We start from the raw sequence: 25,239 nt of genomic DNA, 5'->3' as shown, positions 1-25,239 counted from the left end.
CTCCTCCGCCTCCTCCCGACTCGCCGCTGCCCCTGGTGCCGGCGGCGCATGTGCCCGGCAACCCCTCCCCGGCCCTGGATTCCACTTCCCCTCCGCTCACGCTGCAGCCGCAGCCGCCTTCAGGCCCCGCGCCGCCTCCGGAGTCCATGGCCGGGACGCGCTGGGTGCTCGGGGCGCTGCTCCGGGGCTGCGGCTGCAACTGCAGCAGCTGCCGGCGTACCGGCGCCGCCTGCCTGCCCTTCTATTCGGCCGCCGGCTCATTCCCCTCGGGAGTCTCGGGCCGTCGCCGCCTGCTGTTGCTGCTCGGGGCCGCCGCGGCCGCCGCCTCTCACACGCGGGGCCTCCAGACTGGGCCTGTGCCGGCCGGGAGGCTGGCGGGGCCTCTCCCAGCGGCCGCCTCCGCCGCGGCCGCGGCCGCCGCCTCCTACCCGGCCCTGCGCGCCCCTCTGCTGCCGCAGTCGCTGGCGGCGGCGGCGGCGGGCCCGGCGCGCGGTTACAGCCAGGTACGTGGGCGCCTAGAGGGGCCGCGCGCGGGACCCTTCCCCGGCAGTGCGCACGCGCCCCCGCGCCCCTCCGCGTGCGCCTCGCGTGCGCGCCCGGGGATCCGCGGCACGCGCCACAGCCCCCCGCCCGCTCCCACCCCCTCCCGCCCAGTCCTCCTATTGGGCCCCAGAACAAGGGACGCTCTCCCAGCGCTCGGGTTTTCTCCTTGTTTTGTTCTCTCGAGTCTCTGGTCGGTTGGGCAGTGTAAGTGTGGCTGGGGGTGAATGTTGAGGCCTTGTTTCCCGCCCGCCCATGGTAGGTTTTGTGAGGCTGTTGACGCCCCCACCGCGCATCTCTGTCGCTCTCCGCCCGCTGGTGGTAAAGTTGGGAGGCCGGACTCCCGGAGGGCTAGGACTCTCCGTGCCGCTCGAGCACTAGGCCTGAGCGGCCCTTGGTGCGCCTCGCGGCCGGCTGCTACGAAGGTTCACGCACACACTTGCGTGGGCTGGGTTCGTGGGGAAGGAGGCTGGTCCCCAGCGCTCTCCTCGCTCTCGTGTCCCTTGGGAAAGGCGGGCTGCCCCAGTTACTGAAGGTCACCTCTGCACCTTCACTTCCTCTGACAGAAGGTCCTTTAGGACCATGGGTCACCGCTGATGGGAAGGACAGTTTGGAGACTATGACATTGGGGGAGGGGGACCGAGGAGAGGAGGCGTCTGGGGCTGAGGCGATGGTTTGGGGACCCAGGAGTGTGAGTCTACAGTATTTTTTTTTTTTTTGAGTCGGTGTGTGCTTTAAGTACTCGCATTGCAAATATTTTGTGCCTCGTAGGAAGCTTTCTTTTCTGCTTGTTACGTGGCATCTGGGAAATGTCCGCACACTTTTTGACTACCATGTTCCTGATGCCTTGGGTCATATTTTTGTTAATTCAATTTGTGCTTCTCCTTGAACTTACGGAAACTGGGAAGCTAATCAGCATGGCTGCTGTCTGCCAGTGGCTGAGCTAATTGATTTGAATCCTGGACCAATACTTTCTGCTGCCCTTTTCAGTGAAAGCTTGTGATGCTTATGGAATTCTGGGAAAATGGGGAATGTTGCTCTTATTAAAAAAAAAGAAAGCAACAAAAAAACTGTCTCTAATAAGCCTTTGTGACCTGGTTACTCTCTTTACTTGATTATTTTTTTCTGTGAATTTGACTAGCATAATGATATCTGTTGAGCCTTTGCTAGTAAGTAAGCCTCTGTGCTTACTTTTATTGTTGAGTGCATAAAATTATGTGTAAATCTCCATGAAAATGATGGTGATATACAAAGGAGTGAAGTATCTCTCTCCTTAGCCCAATAGAGTGCAAGTCACTTGACTTAAAGCCTGAGTTGTCTTCCCATGTTGATAATTGAAGTGCTTGTTGCATCCTTATTAAATAATGTATGAGGCCTCTGCTAGAGGTTTACATTTATCATTGACTCCTTAAAATTAGACATAAGTCTTCGTGTAAATGGTAGGATGGTACAGAGGAATCTATTTCCTTAGCCTAGTAGAGTGCAAGTCTTAAAACCTGAGTTTTCTTCCCTGGTTATGGTTGTGGTGCTTGTTGGAATCTTATAACATTTCGATTTTTGTTTAGTGTTGTAAAATAGAGTTCTTTGGGTATGTCTCAGGCTCCTGTTAGCTCACACTACTGCCGTTGCCTTTTATGATCTTTCCCTTATTCAGTTGGTCTGACATACTAGTTGACAAATTAATCTTTCCAAGCATCCTGCTGTCTTGTTGATTTACACACTTCTAAATGTCTTTTATTAGCTCCCCTTTGCCTACCAGGTTAACGACACACACTGAGCTCAACCCTCAATCCCTCTGCTATGTTGTACCCAGTTTTTTTTTGCCAGCTCATCTTCTTTGGCTCCTAATTGTACCCTACAGTTTAGCCAAGTGGAATTATTGCTGTTTTGCAAATGGGCTTCTGTTCATACTGTTTCTTCCCCTCACTTCTCAAACTGGAATGCCTATCCTTTATATATTGCTCTCAGAATTCTAGCCTTCCTTCAAGGCTCATCTCATATCATGTCTTGATTCTTCTGTTGGCGCTCTGTTTTGAATTTCTATAATATCTTGTATCTTAATTATAGCCCTTAAAGCCTCTGTCTTGTGTGCTTGTCTTAGTCTGGATGGTAAGCTTTTTGAGATGAGGGCCTAATTATGGTGTGCTGTGATTAGGAGATACATATTTGTTAAATTGAAGGGACCCCTGTTGTCCTGTCTTAACTAAAACACTATTATGAGGTGTACTTTGGGACTGATGAATTTAAAAACAAGCCTGGAATAAAATTTATGTCCTGCCAAACCATTAGGTTATACATGCTTGTTGCTTTAGGATGTACAGTTTAAGCCAAAATAGAATGAGTTAGATTTGTGAATTTTACTTCTTGCCTCTGAAATACTAATGGTCCCCAAAGAATAATATCTGGGGTGTTAATTTGTAGAAATAAACTTTGAAAATAAATTTTCTAAGTAGGTTGTTCAAGAAATATTTCTACATTTCTTCATTTCTCTTGGAAGGAGTCCAAAACTACCTACCTGGAAGACCTTCCACCTCTCCCTGAATATGAATTGCCTCCGTCCAAGTTAGGAGAGGAAGTGGATGACGTTTATCTCATTCGAGCTCAAGGATTACCGTGGTCATGCACTGTAGAAGATGTGCTTAGCTTTTTCTCAGGTATATTTTATGTGTGTCTTGAATATGTAATTTCATCTGACTGAAAGGTAGTCCCATAAAATTCAAGTTAGGCTGTGCTGTAGACATCTTACTTGATGCATGGGAATTGTCTCATTCTGGCTGGTTACTTATGCATAGTGACATCATGTGTATCATTTGTCATATATACCAGGTTGAAAAAATTTTAATGTTAAAACTACATGATGCAAAACCAGTTTTCTCTGAAGTTTTAATATGTACATATCAAAAGGTGAAACCTGTTAGCGGGAATATGTTAGTGAGAATATAGGTTGAGTAGCTTTTTATGTAGTAACATATACTTAGAATACAAGATCACTTAGCAAGTGATATGATTCCCTTAATAACATGTTTGAAGGTTTATGCATCTGTAGTTAAAGTTTCTGTATCTGACTGATTTTTAATTTTCCTCCCTCTTAAGAAGACTTTAGAAGATGTTGCCTTAAATGTTATAAAACAGTGTAACACTGTATTAAGTACCTGATGTACATTTGTGTGGATCAAGCAGTTTATAAAGCCACTTACATCTTCAGCTTGCTCCCAGTATAAGTAGTGTGCAGTATGGGGATGTCTTTCTTTGGTAATGAAAAGGGGGAAAAGTTAAATTATTCTTATAGGAGATATATTAGAGTTCTTATGGATATGATCATAATGAAAGAAGACACTTAGGCATAAACCATATTTTAATTTCTTAAGTGATTTGAAACTGATTGTAGAAGCATTTGGAAGTCCATATTACATTTTGTATTGAGCCTAGCCTGATATTCCATTTAATGATCAGGGGGTCATAAGCTTTTGTGCTAAGTTTCGCTTATTTCTCCACATGGAACATTTTAGAGACTACCAGCTCATCAGCATTTGGACGGCTTCAGTGATGGGGGTTTGTGTAAGGAAAATGACAGGCATTTTGGATCTTGCTTTGTTTTGGTTTTGGAAGATTGCAATTCTAGTGACTTGTATGATCTAAAACTTTGATTTCTGGTTTTAATTGATTTTACTCACATACTTTCAGACTGCAGAATTCGCAATGGTGAGAATGGAATCCACTTCCTCTTAAATAGAGATGGGAAACGAAGGGGTGATGCCTTAATTGAAATGGAGTCAGAGCAGGATGTGCAAAAAGCCTTAGAAAAACACCGCATGTACATGGGGCAGCGGTATGTGGAAGGTATGTGAAGTCGTGTTATAGCTTTTCGGGTTCATTACATTGACTGTACTTTTCAAGGCAGCTTCATTTGATCCTGTGTTAGATATTATGAATAGTGAAGTAGTTAGGTACTATGAAAAACCCTTTTCCAGGGTGTGAAAATGAAGCACACAAATGATCTCAGTTTCTTATCTATAAAATGAGGGTGTTGACCCAGTTTACTTCAGAAGTTGTGATGTTACAGCTGGTGCATAATAAATACTTGATAAATGTCATTTATTATTTTCTCCAGAGAAGTAATTAAGGTTAAAAATACTAGTTTTTAGATTCCTGGATAACACACCCAGTGTGATTATTTTTTTAATGGCTTCTTCCTTTGTTATGTAAATATTGCATACCTTTTGTGCTCTTTTTCTTAGTATATGAGATAAACAATGAAGATGTGGATGCCTTAATGAAGAGCCTGCATGTCAAATCTACACCTGTGGTAAATGATGGCGTGGTTCGTTTGAGAGGACTTCCTTATAGTTGCAATGAGAAAGACATTATAGACTTCTTCGCAGGTGCTTTTCAGTTATATTGTGTTTGGGGCCTCATATCTTTCCCCCCATTGTTTCCTTCTTTATCTTAGGTGAACCTTTTCCTGGTAACTGCATGCAGTTGTATTAGGTTGTTTAGGGGAGAACTTTTCACTTTGATTGCCAATATTTATAGATTATATAAGTGTTTTGACCTAAAACGCTGATCTTTGGGGGTGTTATATTTCAAAATAATTTAATGTGGAGTTTTGTTTTTTTTTTTTACTATTGAGGAAAATATCCTCTCATGAGAGTGGCTATATTTGTCTTAGACAATAGTGATTTATATTATCTAAAAGCATTAACATCTAGGGAATTCCCTGGCAGTCCAGTGGTTAGGACTCTGCGCTTTCACTGTTGAGGGTGCGGGTTCAGTCCCTGGTCAGGGAACTAGGATCCTGCAAGGTGCACAGCACGGCCGTTTAAAAAAAAAAAAAAGCATTATCATCTAATTCTTAGAGGTAAAATATGCACCAGTAGTGATGTTAGTCTAAATCTCTGTATATAACTAATGGCAAAAAACCAAATTGTGTGTTTTCGATGAACTGCTTGGACCCTAAATGTTCTGGGAATGTGTGGGTGTTATTAGCTTTTGGCTGTTTTCTTCCCATTAGGCATGTATTCAGCTTTGGGACTGGCAAAATAGCCCCACAATTTTACTAATAAAATTAAGAAGAAATTCTTAGTATGTGAATGAATGTGTTAAGTCTAAGAATAAAAAAGCTCCTGTTAGCAGCACTAATTTGTAATATTTTTTGACATCCTAGGACTGAACATAGTAGACATTACTTTTGTCATGGATTATAGAGGGAGAAGAAAAACAGGAGAAGCCTATGTGCAGTTTGAAGAACCAGAAATGGCCAACCAGGCCCTTTTGAAACACAGGGAAGAAATTGGCAACCGGTGAGTGAAGCAGATACTAATGATGCAGAAGGATCATATTGGCCAATACACTGGGTCGTTTTGATGAATGCAGTATAATATGACTGTAAAATTATCTAAACACAGAAAAAGTAGAGAGTGTAGTATGATGAGCTGTGAAATGCCCATCACTTAGATTAACAAATTCTTAACATTTGTTGTATTTCCTGCATCTGTTTTTTTTAGTATGCATCTTTAAGAAAACATTTTTACACGATCCCAATATTATCACATTTAACAAAATTAGCGATAATTTATTATCTAGTGCCAGTCTGTAATCACATTTTCCCGTTTATGCCCAAAATGTCTTTCTCCAGTTCCTTTTTTTTTTTTCCCTCACCAGAATCTAGACATGGTCCATACGTTGTATTTGATTGTTATGCTTCCATTTCTCTTCAATTAGAGCAAATCCCCATTTCCTTTATTTTTATGTTCCCTCCCCCTTTTTATTATTATTATTTTTTTTGGCTGCATGGAGCGGCTTGCGAGATCTTAGTTCCCTGACCAGAGATTGAACCCAGGCCCACGGCAGAGAAAGCATGGAGTCGTAACCACTGGACCACCAGGGGATTCCCCTCCCCCTTTTCAAGATGCAATTGGCTTTTGAAGAAATTGAGTCATTTGTCCTGTACAATGTCTCACGTTCTGTGTTTATCCTTTTGCTTCCTCACAGTGTCACTTAACTTGTTCCTTTGTATCCTCTATTATTTCCTGAAAACTGGAAGTTAGATCTAAAGTCTTAGATTGATTCAGGTTAACAATTTTGATATAGATACTCTATAGGCGATACTGTATACTGCATATCCCATCACACTAGGATACACATAGTGGTGGGTTGAGTTCATTTGTGTTGTTTAGTTTTCTTTATTTCTTTTTCTCTTTTATTTTACTCTTTTTTTGTGTGCTCATTGGTGTGTTAAGTTTGGGGGAGTACTCAAAAGTGTCAAATTTTAATTCATTGTCTTGCTTGTTTTCTGACCTTTTTTCTTGACTTCTTTGAATTTTAAAAAAGTCATTCCAAAGTCATTCTATTTCAGGATCTACGTATAGAATTGATTCAAAGGTCTTTATTAAAAAATTTTTAATGAAGAAAATACATGCAAAACACACACACACACCCTTAATTTTCTTTCAGTACTCTTCATATTTTCTTATAACTGGAAACACATCAATAATATGTTTTTATGTGGGAACATCAAGGCAGTGTATAGATCTCTTCAGTAAATTAAATGTTGCAAATCTAGGTCTGTACATGCAAAGGATTTGTACAATTCAAGCTTAATAACCTAATTTGGAAAAGCATTGTTGAGAAAAAGAAAACTGGTTCCAGAAGCTTGGATTTAACAGTTCCACAGCCAAACAGATAGCAAGTTAGAATTGACATTTAGTTCATTAATTCTCATTAGCGTCTTAGTGAAGTCCTGGGAGAAGTTAGTTCCTCATATACTGTGACTTTTAATATCTTAAACACATCTGATTAATTTTCACAGAATTGAATTGTCAGGCCTCAAGAGATTGATTGTTAATCAACTGTAAAAAAACAAAATGAAACCTTTTTTACTAGATTCTTTTCATACACACAGTTAACCTTTGCATTTTTGTCCGCATGAAGCAAACAGGGTAGAAAACATTGTTAAAATGTATATGAAGAAAACTTATCTTGGGGAGGATTAAATCAGTGACCTGCTCTGTTGAGAGTACTTTTTCATGGGTGAATATCTTTGTCCATTCTTACTTTATGCCCCACCTGTTGTCTTTGGACACCTGTGTTCGTTAGCTATCAGAAATAATATGTATGCATGTTTTATTTTAATTTATTTTATTTAAAAAAAATTTTTGGCTGTGTTGGGTCTTCATTGCTGTGCACCCGCCTTCTCCAGCTGTGGCAAGAGGGGGCCGCTCTTCATTGCGGTGCACGGGCTTCTTATTGTGGTGGCTTCTTGTTGCAGAGCACAGGCTCTAGGCACACCTTTTCCAGTAGTTGTGGCTTGAGGGCTCTAGAGTGCAGGCTCAGTAGTTGTGGTGCATGGGCTAAGTTGCTCCAAGGCATGTGGGATCTTCTGGGACACAGCAAGATCCGCCTGCATTGGCAGGCGGATTCCTTTTTTTTTTTTTTTAACATCTTTATTGGAGTATAATTGCTTTACAAAGGTGTGTTAGTTTCTGCTTTATAACAAAGTGAATCAGTTATACATATACATATGTTCCCATATCTCTTCCCTCTTGCGTCTCCCTCCCTCCCACCCTCCCTATCCCACCCCTCTAGGTGGTCACAAACCACCGAGCTGATCTCCCTGTGCCATGCAGCTGCTTCCCACTAGCTATCTGTTTTACGTTTGGTAGTGTATATATGTCCATGCCACTCTCTCACTTTGTCACAGCTTACCCTTCCCCCTCCCCATATCCTCAAGTCCATTCTCTAGTAGGTCTGTGTCTTTATTCCTGTCTTACCCCTAGGTTCTTCATGACATTTTTTTTCCTTAGATTGCATATATATGTGTTAGCATATGGTATTTGTCTTTCTCTTTCTGACTTACTTCACTCTGTATGACAGACGCTGGGTCCATCCACCTCACTACAAATAACTCAATTTTGTTTCCTTTTATGGCTGAATAATATTCCATTGTATATATGTGCCACATCTTCTTTATTCATTCATCCAATGATGGACACTTAGGTTGCTTTCATCTCCTGGCTATTGTAAATAGAGCTGCAATGAACATTTTGGTACATGACTCTTTGTGAATTATGGTTTTCTCAGGGTATATGCCCAGTAGTGGGATTGCTGGGTCATATGGTAGTTCTATTTGTAGTTTTTTAAGGAACCTCCATACTGTTTTCCATAGTGGCTGTATCAATTTACATTCCCACTAGCAGTGCAAGAGTGTTCCCTTTTCTCCACACCCTCTCCAGCATTTATTGTTTCTAGATTTTAAGATGATGGCCATTGTGACCGGTGTGAGATGATATCTCATTGTAGTTTTGTTTTGCATTTCTCTAATGATTAATGATGTTGAGCATTCTTTCATGTGTTTGTTGGTAATCTGTATATCTTCTTTGGAGAAATGTCTATTTAGGTCTTCTGCCCATTTTTGGTTTGGGTTGTTTGTTTTTTTGATAGTGAGCTGCATGAGCTGCTTGTAAATTTTGGAGATTAATCCTTTGTCAATTGCTTCATTTGCAAATATTTTCTTCCATTCTGAGGGTTGTCTTTTGGTCTTGTTTATGGTTTCCTTTGCTGAGGAAAAACTTTTAAGTTTCATTAGGTCCCATTTGTTTATTTTTGTTTTTATTTCCATTTCTCTAGGAGGTGGGTCCAAAAGGATCTTGCTGTGATTTATGTCATAGAGTGTTCTGCCTATGTTTTCCTCTAAGAGTTTGATGGTTTCTGGCCTTACATTTAGGTCTTTAATCCATTTTGAGCTTATTTTTGGGTATGGTGTTAGGGAGTGTTCTAATCTCATACTTTTACATGTCGCTGTCCAGTTTTCCCAGCACCACTTATTGAAGAGGCTGTCTTTTTTCCACTGTATATTCTTGCCTCCTTTATCAAAGATAAGGTGACCATATGTGTGTGGGTTTATCTCTGGGCTTTCTATCCTGTTCCATTGATGTATATTTCTGTTTTTGTGCCAGGACCATACTGTCTTGATTACTGTAGCTTTGTAGTATTGTCTGAAGTCAGGGAGCCTGATTCCTTCAGCTCCATTTTTCGTTCTCAAGATTGCTTTGGCTATTCAGGGTCTTTTGTGTTTCCATACAAATTGTGAAATTTTTTGTTCTAGTTCTGTGGAAAATGCCAGTGGCAATCCCTATCAAACTATCAATGGCATTTTTCACAGAACTAGAACAAAAAATTTCACAATTTGTATGGTAGGCGGATTCTTAACCACTGTGCCACCAGGGAAGCCCTGCATGTTTTACTTTAAAAGAGTTCAATGTAAAGTTACTTTGTACCATTTATGCCTGTTCACTTTTGCTTTGACATAGATATATAGAGATATTTCCAAGCAGAAGGAATGAAGTTCGAACACATGTTGGTTCTCATAAGGGAAAGAAAATGGCATCTTCTCCCACTGCTAAGTATGTAACTGAGCCAGAAATGGTCTTTGAAGAACATGAAGTAAGTGAGGATATCCGACCCATGACGGCTTTTGAAAGTGAGAAGGAAATAGGTAAGGATTTGCTGCTTATTGAAACTCATTGGGTCTGCCTTGTACGTTTTGATATTTGTTAAAAAAAAATTTTTTTTTATGACCATGTTGTATCAAATTGTAGATTATAGGACAAAGGAAATTGAGTTAAATATTTAATATGTCTTTGAGTGTAGTATGTGCTATGAATACAGTCATCCCTCAGTATCCCCAGGGGATTGGTTCTGGGACCCACCACGGATACCAAAATCCATGAATGCTCAAGTCCCATAGGCAGCCCTCCATATCCACGGGTTCCACATTCACAGATATGGAGGGTTGACTATACATGCAGAAGGTCTTAATTATTTCATAGTTTTTTTTTAATTTAATCATTTTTGCAGATTCTGTGTCAAAACCTGGGTTGCACATATACAACAAAAAGAAGTAAGATGTCAACATTTAAACTTAAGATGGGAAAAGATGTGTGTAGAGAGCAGGATTGTTGACTAAAGTAAGGTGTTTTGTTTGCCTCTGTGTTTAATTATTCCTTTGATTCTTAATCCCAAAGCAACATTTGGAATCTTTAAAAGTTTGATAAATACTTTTTAAGTTTGTGCTCTAGGATTATCCTGTTACCATATTTATTCCTTTTTCTTTTTTTTTTAAAGTGACTGTAACCCAGGGAATTTCTCTTGTCTTTCTTTTTACGTTCATAATCATTTTCCCGTCTCTCAGTTGTTAGAGAAAGGTACGTTCTTCTGTAATCTGGTAATGGTTTGAGACACTAAATCCTTATGAGTGTTCAGGTGATACTTGTTAGGCAGTAGAAATTTCAGATCATCTTGGCTTTTAAAATTGAAACCCTCTTCGTTACTAGGGTATTTCAAGAGTAGTTGAGGATTTTGTCATAAAGGTCATTCCTAATTATAATCTGCTAATAACTTCTGAAGTGTTTATGTTCTTGACAGTTCTTTTTGTCCCACTTCTTAGAATTGCCTAAGGAGATGTCAGAAAAGCTTCCAGAGGCTGTTGATTTTGGAACTACGTCTTCACTACATTTTGTCCACATGAGAGGATTGCCTTTCCAAGCCAATGCCCAAGACATTATAAATGTGTGTGGCAGTAAGATATCCAATCTCAATAGCTTTGAACAAAAGTTCTAAAGTTTTGAACTTCTTTTTAGGGAAGGTAGAGAAGAAAAATATAGTATTTCTGCAGTATCTTTGGACAGCAAGGTGGCGTCTCCACAGTTGTGGGGGCTTGTTTTATTTTCTTTGGCTGAGAGGTGTGGGTTTTATTACATTTTAAGGTCATGTGTATAATGGATAATAGCATTTCATAGGTGCAAAATAATATGGCGTAGGTTAAGTATTCAACGTAAAAAAGCTTGGTCTTTCTCTAAATTAATTCAACCCATTCATTTTTAAAAATTAATTAATTAATTAATTAATTTGGTTACACCGGGTCTTAGTTGCAGCATGTGGGCTTCTTAGTTGCTGCTTGCCAGCTCCTTAGTTGTGGCAGTGGGCTCCTTAGTTGTGGCATGCGCGAACTTTTAGTTGTGGCATCGAGCCAGGGCCCCCTGCATTGGGAACACAGAGTTTTATCCACTGTGCCACCAGGGAAGTCCCTCAACCCATTCATCTTTGAGTTTAAGAAAAAGAGACTCCAAGAGCGTTTGTTACAGGGCAGTTATATACTAGACACGAATCTATTACTCCTAAATGCCTGGAGTTATCATTACACCATATAGCCTTCTTGCATCCAGCTTCCCTGATTTTTGAGAAAAGGAATTTTTAAAATATATTCATTTTATGATAGATACTCTATGAAATGAAAAGATGAAATAACAAAGTCCTTATTGACTTCCTGAACTCCAGGATGTGTGCTTAAAGTAGATGCAAATCTAGGATCCAGTTAGTAGTGGGGCCTCAGAATTGTCTTTATTATTTCACAAAACCTATTAGGAATCATATTTTTACCCAAATGAAGGTTGCACAGTCTCATTAAAGAATTGGTTTGGTTTGGAATATTAACCACTCAGTGTGGTAGCTCTTTTTAGGTAGTGCTGATAAGAAACTTATTATCAGCTCCATGTTTGATTAAAACATGGTGAAAATGAATTATTAAGAAATGAAGTGTAAGGACTTCACTGGTGGTCCAGTGGCTAAGACTCCGCACTCCCAATGCAGGGGACCCAGGTTCGATCCCTGGTTAGGGAACTAGATCCTACGTGCCACAACTAAAGGTCCCACATGCCACAAGTAAGATCCAGTGCAGCCAAATAAATAAATAAATAAATATTTAAAAAATATAGAAATTAAGTATATTTGACGGACAGTTTTTAGAAACGGGAAAGGAGGTGTGTGGGAGGAATAATAAAAGTGGTCCTTGTTGGTATAAAGAAAAGTTCGATAACTATTATATATTATTGTATTGTGTATATAGTTTAAGTTCTCTGTGAACAGATATTTGAAATGTAGCCGTGAGTTCTCAGAAGATTAGAAGAGCCAGCAGAGGTGGTAGATATGTAACTACATTGTTGCTTAAAGAGATTTCCTAAAAATAAGTTTATCAGGTGTATGAATCAAAGTCTGAAAGAAAAATGCAGAGCCACCAGACTTCTAGAAATTGACCTAGTAACATTATGTTCCTTTTGGCTTCCTTTGTTTGTTGTTTAGTTTTTTGCTCCACTGAAGCCTGTTAGAATCACCATGGAATACAGTTCCAGTGGGAAGGCCACTGGAGAAGCTGATGTGCACTTCGATACCCATGAGGACGCTGTTGCAGCTATGCTCAAGGATCGGTCCCACGTTCGTAAGTGCTGCCCATGGTTTTTGTTGTTATTTTTGATGTCTGTCTTTGTTTACAAATGCCTTTCTCTGTTTTTTGTGGGGTATTTTTGTTTTTTTGTTTTGAGAAAAGCCAGCATAAATCACTTTTATTGCAATAATAAATCTTGAAACTCATATGTAGTGCAGAGGGGTAGAGATAGGGGTGGGGGAGTAAGCAGCAGTTTCTCTCACCAGATCACTACACAGGATAGCAAAGGGATGAGAGGCGGGGAAGGAGAAGCCAGGAAACTCTGAGATCAGCAGGGGGAGCTGAGCATCAAAAAACAGGAGATGCTGAAGCTGTGATGACCAGCATCATTTTCTGAAGACAACACTCAGGGATTTGTCATGATGGCTGGGCTTTCATGGGTGTTAAGTGTCTACAAACAGTACCTTCAATTTAACTTTCGATTAAAGTTCTTAAAATTTAGGAAGTGGAGCTTGGATAGCTATGAGATTACAAAAGTCCTAAATATCCATTAGAAAAACCACGGGATGGGAAAAAAAGCCAGGTCATGAAGAAGGCTTCAGAGGTCCCTGCTGGCCTGGGGACAGACACCTGTAGTGTCCAAAATCTCAGTGAAAACAATCTGCTTTCAAAAGGCAGAGTGTTAAGAACGGATCCTTTTTTGTCATTCTCAGACCATAGATATATTGAATTGTTCCTGAATTCATGTCCGAAAGGAAAATAAGACTTCCAGGGATTCCAGAAAATAAGGTAAATTTAAGAGGTGCAATTGTGTAAATTATTTTCGGTTGATAAGTTAATCATTAACTCACAAATTTATAATATGGTTGAAAACCGTTCTCTTTTTAATAAAAATCAAACTAATCATGATAATTGAAGCCTGACTATAGGGAATGAAATTCTCCTGGGAAATAGAATTCATTATGATCATATAGCAGCTTTGAGTATTTTCCCCATTAGAATCTTTTTGCGTCATTCCCAACATTCATCATGCTATGTGCTTAAATTGAACTTTTCATCTTTAGTAGCTGTATATTATAATACACTGAAAATGTGCCTTGTGTTAGATTGTCGTCCTATAAAATTTACACACATTTCCTCAGTTCTAAGGTATTTTTTAGATATTTGAAACCAGGGTGTGTCATGGATTTATACACTTAATGTAGCACTGCTTCTTTTCCTGAAATGGTGTTATGAAAATTGTTGTCCTAGGAAGTACATAGATTTCAGAGTTTTATCTGTGGCAAATCAACTAAATACGTTTTTTTTTTCTTTTTTTTTTTTTTTTTGCGGTATGCGGGCCTCTCACTCTTGTGGCCTCTCCCGTTGCGGAGCACAGGCTCCGGATGCGCAGGCCCAGCGGCCATGGCTCACGGGCCCAGCCGCTCCGCGGCATATGGGATCCTCCCAGACTGGGGCACGAACCCGTATCCCCTGCCTCGGCAGGCGGACTCTCAACCACTGCGCCACCAGGGAGGCCCCTAAATACGTTTTGATGTCCCTCCCCTGACTCAGTGCTATGTGTTCTCTTTTTCCCCATAAAATCTTTTAATATATTGTATTGTGATCATTTTTCTACATGTAGTGGGGCATTCCTTTAAGACACTTACCTGTAGTGATTTCTTGAAAACACATGGGGCATTTCTTTACTATAGTTGTCATAGGCTATTTTTGGATATAAAGTCACACAATATTGTGGGGCTTAAATATTTACATTAGCTAAAATCTATGCAAAATATATTCTGCGCCCAACTCTGAAAATCTACTATCTTCATAGCAGGCTGCAAACACTAATGCCTAACTAATTTTCTTCACCTTAGCTTAATTGGTTTGTCAGATAACTTTTAGTAAATCAGAAAGAAAAGAAACTATTGAATTTGTAGTTTTAAATGGTACGGGAACTTGTGCAACACTTTTTCATTTTGAGTAAGCATGCAACATTTTTTGTTTTATTTTCAGGATGAAGCAAGAAGCATTTCATTTGCACATCTTTCTTGGACATGGGATCTAAAGTTCCAGTTTTTCAGCAGCAACTGCTAGAGAAACCATTTGGGGGTTTTGGGTTAATTGCTTATAAGAAAAATTCCATACTGGACTGTTTAGAAAGAAAAAGGAAAGATTCAGTTTGCGATTGTGAAATAATAAGTAAACCACAGATTTACTTTTTTGTTTAAACTGTCCAGGATCTGATTAAAAAATCTGGTCTTTATTTTATATGATTAAACAGTTTTCATAGACGATTTGTGACCCAGTGTAAAGACTACATATTTTTATTCAGCACTGTCCTTTAAAATCTTTCTCCCATTTTCAAAATGATCTGTTTGAGGTTTTGTTTTTTGCCTGTGAATTAAGAGCTCTGATATGAAACTTTTCATGGAATGAAACACTGATTATTTTAACCAAATACTCACCAAAGCAAGGAAAGGTTTCAGACCTTTGAACCATTATGGTTTGGCAGAGTTATTTTAATTTTAGGTGTATTTGGTTACTTAGATAGGTGTAGGAATTTTAAAAAAACAATCAAAACAAAGAAATACCACAGTTTAGTGAGTGTAAATGACAACAGTTTGGCAGTTTTATGTCTTTAGAAATGTTTTGCCTTTCTAAGCCTTGTGCTAAAGGCATTTAACATTGGTGCCTGTATAATTAAGGAGGCAGTTACAGTTTTAATGTAAAAGGTGTCTGACCCCTGCCCCCCTACCTGTTTTTGATTTTGGGGTAGACCTGAAGATGTGTGTTAGTCTCAATACTGTGAAGTGACATGTCATAACAGTCCTGACTGGTAAGGACATTAATGGCTTCACTTGAATTTAAACCAGCTCTAGATAGGAAAAAATCTGAGTCTCCTCATTTGCTTTTTCAGTGGGGTAGCACATCCCATATTTTAGAACAAGTAGGGGTGCCTTGCTTAACTAAAAATAGCATTTAACATATAATCGTGTGAAAGGATTATGGATAAAGCTGTATTTCTGTCACATTGTGGCAGTACTTTCTGCTTAATATTAAACAGCTTGTTATTTAAATATTGGATCAAAATGGCTGGCTTCAAAATGTAGTCATTAATAAACTAACTTTATGTGTACCTGTGTAGGAGAATCAAAGTCCTGTATGTTTTCTTTGCCTTGTTCCTGTTCTCAGGGTGATGACTGTCACGTGGTTACCGGGAGATGCAGTTCTAGTTCTTAAAGTTTAATTAGCCCAGATTTCTGAGAGGTGGTATCTGGAAGAGAGATTATGTCTTCTCTCACTTAATACATAACCATCTTTGATTACCAGCTAAGATACGGAATCACTGTACTGTAAGTAGTCAATAAATGAAGGCTTGTTTCAGGCTGAAGATTACCTAATAGTATTTATTTTGGAGTGTGTGAATCAACCTAGTACATTTTTATTACATCAAGTCCTAGTATATTATTATAAGAAGAAATGGCTAATTTGTAGTTGTGTTTGCTTTTATCATCCTATAAGAACATGGTTCAGTCAACCAGCTTAACATCTTCCATATTACGACCTAAATAGAAAAGTATTTTCATATGTGGTTGAATGTATTGAGCTATTATAGCCGTATGAGCTACTAGAATGCGATCTTTTCTTTCTCCCTCTAGCAGTAGGTCTGTGGAAAAAAATCTGTAGTGTTGATTAGGATTGGGGTTGGTGAGGAATTAATTCATTTGCAATTACTTTATTTTAAACCTAATGAGGGACTTCCCTGGTGGTCTAGTGGTTAAGACTTCGTGCTCCCAATGCAGAGGGCCAGAGTTCAATCCCTGGTTGGAACTAGGTCCCACATGCCACAACTATAGACCCGGTGCAGACAAATAAATAAATACGTAAAAATAAAAGTAAAAAGTAAAAAAGATAATGAGTTTCCCTTGCACATTTCTCTGAAAAGAATGAGAGCAAAGCATTAAGATATTATGTGGTGGATAAGCTTGAAGTGTGTATCTTCTTGTCACATTAGCGGCCAAGTTCTCAGAAAAAAGGTGGGCATTCTTGGGAAGTCATCTTATGAATTCATATACTTTCCTGTACCTCCTTTAGTAGGTTATTGCTCATAATTTACGTTAGTAAATGAATAATTGCTGACAAGGTAAATTACTAGAAAGTTACTAGAAAGGGAAGAAAAAGGGATAATAGAATAAAAGTAATCTTTTATTTTTATCCAATCTAAAGACATACTTCTCCCTCTTGAAATTTGACAAGACTGGATTATGCATCATCATTTGCTATTGAAAGAAATAATGACAGTGAATTTTGCTCTTCTCTTTGGGTCCTCTTTGTCTTTATAAATTTCCTTTGTGGTAAAGCTCTCAGAAATAGTGGGATTGAATATGTCTAGGTTACCCATATCCTGCTTTGGCTAGCTCAAAAGAATTACAAGGGAAGACACATAAGGAGCATGTAGATACCAAGGAGAAGATTGTTGAAGATTGTGATCTGATCTGATATACTCACTTTTGCCAGAGAATTAAGCAGAACCATTTTGTGCTTGTCTTTCTATGTCTGGGTGAGACGCTTCTGCCAGGTGGCAACGGAGACTGATTCTGCTGTGGAGCAGTAGGCTCTAAATCCTTCTCACTTCTGTGGTGTGGAGAGAAAGAAGCAGGAGAAAGCCACTTCCATCTATGTGACATTTTGAGGCAGTGACCCTGCTTATTATTAGTTAACATGCCCTATTGGCATCCTCTGCCCTAAACAGTCCCTTAGCAGATTCTCACTTGGAGATTTTTCTCTGGATTACATCTTGATCATTTTATAATTTAAAACATTCTATTATTTTGAGAGTTTTCCCTAAATTATATGAAAGGGTTCACATTGAATTGGTAGGACCTGTATTAGAGTAGAATGGTATATCTCAGCAGTAAAGTGCCTAAGTTCCAGGGCTTTGAAAAAAAAAAAAATTGCTCTAAGTAGTAGGAATACATTTTTCCTGCCTGAATTCAGCAGATCAGAAAATAAATCTCTGAAGTTTGTACGAAGGGGATAAAGCTGCTATAAACATTTGTGTGTAGGTTTTTGTGTATACATAAGATTTCAACTCATTTGGGTAAATACCAAGGAGTGTGATTGCTGGATCATATGGTAAGACTATGTTTAGTTTTGTAAGAACCTGCCAAACTGTCTTCCAAGATGGCTGAACCGTTTTGCATTTCTACCAGCAAAGAATGAGAGTTCCTGTAGCAACTCATCCTTGCCAGCATTTGGTGGTGTCAGTGTTTTGAATTTTAGCTATTCTGATAGGTGTGTAGTGATACTTAGTTTTAATTTGCAATTCCATAATGTGCAAGATGTTGACATCTGTATATATTTGAATCGGCATATTGTCTTTGGTGAGGTGTGCAGATCTTCTGCCCAGTTTTTTTAGTTGGGTGGTTTTCTTACTGAATTTCAGGAAGAGGATATAGGAAGGTTTAATTTGGTTCTTAAACCTTGATGATACGAAAATAAATAGAATAATTTAAAATTTTTGTGGTTTTTTGAAGGAAATAAAATTCAAGAGATATGAAGGGCTATACAGTGAGCAGTTTCCTTCCCATCCTATACTTCAGCCACTTAGTTCCCCTTCTCAGGCAACCCTGTCATCAGTTTCTAATATAAACTTCCAGTGATTTTACTGTATAGATAAGCAAATATTAATAGGCATTTTCATTTATTTTAAAAATATAAATTATAGCATACTATGCATACTATTCTGTACATTTCTTCCCATTTAATTACATCCTAAATATTTTGTATCAGTATATAAAATCCTTTCTCATTTTTTAAAATGATTGTACAGTGTGGGTGTATTTCATTTAACCTGTCCTTACTGATGAAGATGTAAATTGTTTCCAATCTTTTGCTGTTATACTGCTGAAATGAATTACCTTGTATAAATCTGTATTATTTTGTACATACATAAATTTCTCTGTAGGATAAATGATCAGAGTATGTGCACTTGTAATTTATATCTAAAATTCAATTGATACCTATAATTTGTTTTTCCTTAGTTTGCACCAGCAATGCAATGCAAGTGTCCATTTCCCCATAGCCCCCCAACACAGTGTATTAGCAATCTGTTCTTTGCCAATCTGCCAAGGTTAAAAAAAACACACAGAATGGTATTCTCTTATGATGGAGCATTTCTTCATGTTTAAGGGGTTTGGGGATTTTTTTTCCTATAAATTTGTCTTCATATCCTCTCCCCATTTTTCTTTTTCTCTTATAATCCCCATCTACTTATCCTCATTAATTTTAAATCAAATTCAAGACAGCATCGTTTTATCTGGATATATTTCAGTGTACATCTTTTTTAAAAAAGGACTTTAAAAAGTACCATCATTCATAAAAATACTAATTTCTTATCAAATATCTATATGAAATGTCATTTAAAAAATATATTTGAATCATAATCTGAACAACAATCCACACATTGCAATGGTTATTATGTCTCTTTTTTCCCCTGCAACATGTTTTAATAAAAAAATTCAAGTATTTGGAAAAGTTGGATTAAAAACATGCCTATACCTACCATCTAGATTCTACAAGTAACATTTTGCCATATTTTCTTCATCATGTATCTGTGCACCCATCAGTCTTTTCTCTTTATGTGTGTCAAAGTTGTAGACATCTATACTTGAATCTTAAGCTTTGTGGCATCCATATCATTAAGTAGACTTCTTGTTCTTGAGGTAAAATTTACAGTGAATTGAACAAATATTAATTTGATGAGTTTTGACATACAGCTGTGTAACCCAAACCCCTTATACAAGCTATGGAACATTTCCATCACATCAGAAAATTTCTGTAGTCAATTCCTGTACCTCTCCCATCCCTTCTTATTAGGATTTTGTCTTCACCATAGATTAGTTTGGCCTATTCTAGAACTTCATAGAAATGGAATCAGTATGTATTATTGTGTAAATTTCTTCCTCTCAGCATGTGTTGAGATTCATCTATGTGTTTCGGCTCTTTGTTCCTTTTCATTGTTGAGTAGTATTCCATTGTATGAATATGCTACAGTTTAACCTTTCACTTGTTGGGTGAACAGCTTGTGGGCGCTGGGCTGTTTCCAGTTTTTGGCTATTATGAATAAAGTTGCTGTGAATATCCTGTGCAAGGCTACTTGTGGACCCACGTTTTAATTTCTTTTGGGTAAGTACTTAGTAGAATATCCTAAATTGCAAGGTTGATATATTTTTAATTTTACTAGAAATTGACATACCCTTTTCCAGAGTGGTCATCCTGTTTTAAACACCCGCAAACAATAGAGTTCCAGTTGGTCCACATCCTCACCATCTGATGTTTTCAGCCTGTAATTTTAGCCATTCTGTATGTAGTGGTATTTCATTGTGGTTTTCATTTGCTGTCCCAATAAATGATGTTGAGCATATTTTCATAAACTTATTGACCATTCAAATATCTTTAGTGAAATTGAAGTGCCTGTTTCTTATTCCTTTTAATCTTATGTTTCCCCTTCCATTTCTTTTTTCCCTTCTTATTTGTTGAAGAAATGCAATAAACCTTCAGAGGTTGTCCACAAGCTGAGTTTCGCTGATGGCCTTTCAGTGATGTTAAATGAGCACTTTTCTATTGTGTTTGGTCTTTTTCTTAATTAATTGGCTTAATTGGCAGGAGACCTTGCAATGAGCTGGCTTTAAATACTGCCCCCCCACCCCCTGACAATTTGTCACTTTATTTGCTTATCATGGCAGAAATTATTTTTATGTGGTAGATTTCTTAAATCTCCCCTTTTATGGCTTCTAGGTTCTGTGTCAGAATTAGGACATCCCAGTGAAATGATTTTGAAGGCACCTGGTGATAAAGCATGAAGGTGTGTAGCCAAGGTAGACTCTAGAATATGGACAGCTCAGTGAAACCCACAAGGATCACCAAGGTACATTTAAGAATAAGCTTTTCAAATGATCCAGACTAAATTAGAAGCCTGTGAAACTTCACAAGTATATTCAAAGACTTGTGATCCCAAAACGTGCTTGGTTCTAACTGAAATAAGGAGGCTCTCAACCTTTCTGCCACTTGATGATGACATTTGGGAATAAAGACCAGAACTGAGAAACCAAGTTACTCAGAATTTCTGATAGGCTGGCTGTAATTCCATCCATTTCTTGTCCCCTCAAGAGAGCAATTGGGGGAATACAAGTGATAATATTGGGCTAATTTTTAACCTGCTCTAATTTACAGGAGTAAACTATTTGTGATAGACCTTATAATTGAATATGAATGATCCTAATCTGCTGAAAAGCAGCACCCCAAAATGGCATGGTAGTACTGCTGCCTGGAGACTTGTTCAGTCTTTCTACCCCACTACCCATTGGAGTCCTGAGTCATCTCTCTTTACCAAGCTTAGTTATTAACTCAGGAATCTGACATCCTCAGCACTGCTTACAGTTGGTCTCTGGTTCTATTTTTAACTATGTTTACATTTCAAGATGATATGCTGTCTTTGAATAAAGTTTGTCTTTTATTCTAAGTATAGAAACTGTGCTTGTCAGATACTTGATTTCTGATTTGGTAGATTGACATGCTTGCAAAAATCTCTTATACAAAAGTAATTAATGTGTTAACAACAAAATCAACTGTCCTCAGGAATGTTGAGAATAAAATAGAAGACCTCAATAATTGACAATCCCCAAGCTAACAAATGTCTAAGACTCATTAAGATTTGACCTGGGAGAACATTTGTGGGGTTATTAGGCTAAGTTATTAGAAAGATGCTTTACTATATATCAAAACATGCCACTTCTGAAATATAATTCTTTAAAAAGGGCTACATTTTCTCTTGGGCAAAGCTGAAATGAGGCTGTAATATAGGCGGGGGCCCTGAGAGTTACTTCAAAATCATTAGGCCATACCTGGAGTCCTTTTACAGAATGGTTAAATTCCCTTCAAGAGTTTCATCATACATTTTTTTCCCAACTTTCATTATTTTTTATTACTAGGTGGTTTTTTTCCCATTAAATTTTTTTTAAGAATTGAAGTATAGTTGATTTACAATGTTGTGTTAGTTTCAGGTGTACAGCAAAGTGATTCAGTTATACATATCTATATCTATTCTTTTTCAGATTCTTTTCCCATATAGGTTATTAGAAAATACTGAGCATAGTTCCATGTGCTGTAAAGTAGGTCCTTGTTGGTTATCTATTTTATACATAGCAGTGTATATATGTTAATCCCAAACTCCTAATTTATCCCTCTCCACTGCTTTCCCCTTTGGTAACCATAAGTTTGTTTTCTATGTCTGTGGGTCTATTTCTATTTTGTATATGTTAATTTGTATCATTTTTTTTTTTAGATTCCACTAATAAGTGATATATACTTGTCTTTCTCTGTCTGGCTTACTTCAGTTTGATAAATCTCTAGGACCATACATGTTGCTGCAGATGGCATTATTTCATTCTTTTTTATAGCTGAGTAATATTCCATTCTTTATCCATTCATTGATGGACATTTAGGTTGCTTCCATGTCTTGGCTGTTGTAAATAGTGCTGCAGTGAACATTGGGGTGCATGTATCTTTTCAAATTATCATCATACATTTTTATAACTTGACTGTAAATGAATGAACCAAGGACGTTGTGCTGAGCTATAAATCTGATTTAAAATCCTCACGCTGAGGAAAATTCTCAGATTCTATTTGGAAATAAACTGCATTTAGGGAGTTTAGTCAAGTTCTTAGGTCAGACCTATAGTTCTGAGCATGAAAACACAATTTTTTAAATTTAAATAAACTTTATTTCAAAATAGCTTGAGATATACAAAAATGTTGCAAAAGTAGTAGAATTCCTACTATTACCTCACCCAATTTCCCTACCGTTTACATCTTACATTGCTACAATATATTTGTCACAACTAACTTTAGTACATAACCATTAACTAAATTCCAGATTTCATTCAGATTTTATTAGCTTTTCCCTAATATCTTTCATTCCAGGATCCCACATTACATTAGTCTTCGTGTCTCCTTAACCTCAGTCTTTCTTGTTTTTGATGACCTGACAATTTTACGCAGTACTGGTCAGATATTTTGTTATATGTCCCTCAATTGGAGGTTTTTCTCATGTTTAGACTGGGGTTATTGGTTTTGCAGAGAAAGCATACAAAGGTGTCATTCTCACTGCATTCATCTTATCAAGGATTATGTTAACGTGACATCACTGACCATGTGAATTTTGATCACCTGACCAAAATAGTATCTCCTAGGTTACTATAAAGTTCCTTTTTTTCTCTTTCTATAGTCTCCTTTCTCAAAGTTACTAAGCACAGCCCACATTCAAGAGGTGGGGAGGTAAGCTCCACTTACCTGAAAGAATAGTAGCTACGTAAATTATTTGGAATTTTTCTGTATAGGAGAGATGACATTTCTTCACCATTTATTTAATCCTTTATATTAATATGGACTCGTAGGTATTTTATACTCTGGGTAATAATCCTATTCTGCGTTATTCTGCTCATATTTTTTCAGCTTTACCCATTGGGAGCTTTTAGCTTGTATCCCTTTGAGAATCAGCCATTTCTCCAAGGGGTCCTGGTTCCTTTTATTGGAGAATATTAGAAAACAAGGTTTGGTTTCTAATGAAAGATTGGGCATTGGGTGTGCCCAGTGCTACTGGGGTGTCAACTTCCAGACCCTCTCAGCAGATGGGGCTTTATGTCTGTGTACCAACCCATATACACATACATATCTAATTATTTTCTGTATCTGACTGGAAAGCATGGTATTTTAAAAATCGTGGTAAAATATACATAAACTTTACCATTTTAATCATTTTTAAGTGTACATTTTTGTGGCATTAAGTACATTCATATTGTGCAAACACCACCACTACCATCCATCACCAGAACTTTTTCATCTTCCCCCAACTGAAACTCTATCCATTTCCTCCTTCCCCAAGTCCTCGGTAACCACCATTTTACTTCTTCTCTGCCATTCTACTATCTATGAATTTGACTGCTCTAGGCACTTCAAACAAGTGGAAACATTTGTCCTTTTGTGACTGGCTTATCTCACTTATGTTCTCAAGGTTCATCCATGTTATACTATGTGTCAGAATTTCCTTCCTTTTTAAGGCTGAATAATACTCTTATATGTATCTGTCATATTTTGTTTACCCATTCATCAGTCAATGGACACTTGGGTTGCTTCACCTTTTGGCTATTGTGAATAATGCTGTTATGAATGTGGGTGTATGAATAATTGGTTCGAGTCCCTGTTTTCATTTCTGGGTATATACCCGGAAGTGGAATCGCTGTATTATATGGAACTTCTAATTTCTTTATGAACCAACCAAGATACTGTTTTCCACAGTGGCTGTAACACTTTACATTGCCACCAACAGTGCACAGGGGTTCCAATTTCTCCACAAGTTTTTAACTTTGATGAAGCCCAACCTATTTTTTCTTATGTTGCCTGTGCTTTTGGTGTCTTATCCAAGAAATTGCTACCAAATCCAATGTCATGAGTCTTTCTCTCCTCTATGTTTTCTTCTAAGTTTTATAGTTCTAGCCCTTATGTTCAGATCTTTGATCCATTTCGAGTTAATTCTGTATATGTTGTAAAGGTCCCTCTTAATATTTTTGGCATGTGGATATCCAGTTTTTCCAACATCTGTTTTGAAAATCCTTTCCTCATTGAATAGTCTTGGCACCCTTGTCAAAAATAATTTGACCATCCATATATGTGGGGGTTTATGTCTATGCTCTCTATTCGATTGGTCACTATGTCTGTCTTTATGCCAGTACCATACTGTTTTGATCACTGTAGCTTTGTAGTAAGTTTTGAAATCAGGAAGTGTGAGAGACATTGAATTTTGTTCTTTTTCAAGATTGTTTTGGCTATTTAGACATCCCTTGAGGTTCTACAGGAATGCTTCTATTTCTACCAAAAATATTGGGATTTTTGATAGAGATTACATTGAATCTGTAGATGGTTTTGGGTAGCATTGGCAATGTTTTGTAGTTTTCGGTGTACAAGTCTTTTACCTCTGTAGTTAAGTTTATTCCTAAGTATGTTACTCTTGGTGATGCTAAATGGTGGAAAGCACAATTTTTAAGGAAGAAAGGCCTAACATTAAGTCGAAGTATACATGACTTGGTCCCCTTGCTTTTGTGGGCAGCTGTACTAATAACAGATCTTTGGAGCTTTGTTTTATTAAAAAAAAAATGAAATGCTATATAGCTTATGTGCATTTCAAAATCAAATCTCAAGTGGCTAATTACTTATTCCTCTTTACATTCCATGTGGCCTCTTTTCAATTTAATTCAAAATTAATTATAAAATAACTTTTGCTAATTCAGGATAACTCCCCACATTATCTGTAGCACTTAGAACAGTGCTGGCACATATATGTGGTAAAAAAAAAATAAGGAGAATGAAGAATCACAAGAAATAAATATTATTTAAAGGGAAAAAATGACAACAAACGAGGCTAGAATTATTAGATTTTA

The 25,239-nt window shown here is 37.9% G+C and overlaps 1 protein-coding gene across 2 annotated transcripts; it reads left to right on the top strand.

Annotated features, from left to right (window-relative positions):
- The first annotated feature begins 26 nt into the window (after nucleotides 1–26).
- GRSF1 (G-rich RNA sequence binding factor 1) lies at nucleotides 27–19,300 on the top strand. Of its 2 annotated transcripts, none has more exons than XM_081248797.1 (10): nucleotides 27–503; nucleotides 3,038–3,194; nucleotides 4,225–4,380; nucleotides 4,779–4,922; nucleotides 5,705–5,840; nucleotides 9,849–10,033; nucleotides 10,985–11,106; nucleotides 12,676–12,811; nucleotides 13,471–13,546; nucleotides 14,756–19,300. In XM_081248797.1, the coding sequence occupies exons 1-9, from the start codon at nucleotides 147–149 to the stop codon at nucleotides 13,518–13,520; spliced, it is 1,443 nt and encodes a 480-aa protein (XP_081104923.1). In that variant the 5' UTR covers nucleotides 27–146; the 3' UTR covers nucleotides 13,521–13,546; nucleotides 14,756–19,300. The 2 variants fall into 2 exon arrangements, with proteins under 2 accessions (XP_081104923.1, XP_081104922.1); XM_081248796.1 differs by lacking the exon at nucleotides 27–503 and adding an exon at nucleotides 781–798.
- Nucleotides 19,301–25,239: the final 5,939 nt, after the last annotated feature.

The sequence above is a fragment of the Mesoplodon bidens genome, assembly GCF_964165515.1.
Source record: "Mesoplodon bidens genome assembly, chromosome: 1".
Classification (NCBI taxonomy): Eukaryota; Metazoa; Chordata; class Mammalia; order Artiodactyla; family Ziphiidae; genus Mesoplodon; species Mesoplodon bidens.
This window is presented reverse-complemented; position numbering and strand designations above follow the sequence as displayed.

Bases quoted from the DNA above. Each gene is read 5' to 3' on its own strand.
- GRSF1 (XM_081248797.1), top strand. From the start codon at position 147: ATGGCCGGGACGCGCTGGGTGCTCGGGGCGCTGCTCCGGGGCTGCGGC. The intron at 504-3,037 runs GTACGTGGGCGC...TTCTCTTGGAAG, and splicing joins CGGCGCGCGGTTACAGCCAG to GAGTCCAAAACTACCTACCT. The intron at 4,381-4,778 runs GTATGTGAAGTC...TCTTTTTCTTAG, and splicing joins GGGGCAGCGGTATGTGGAAG to TATATGAGATAAACAATGAA.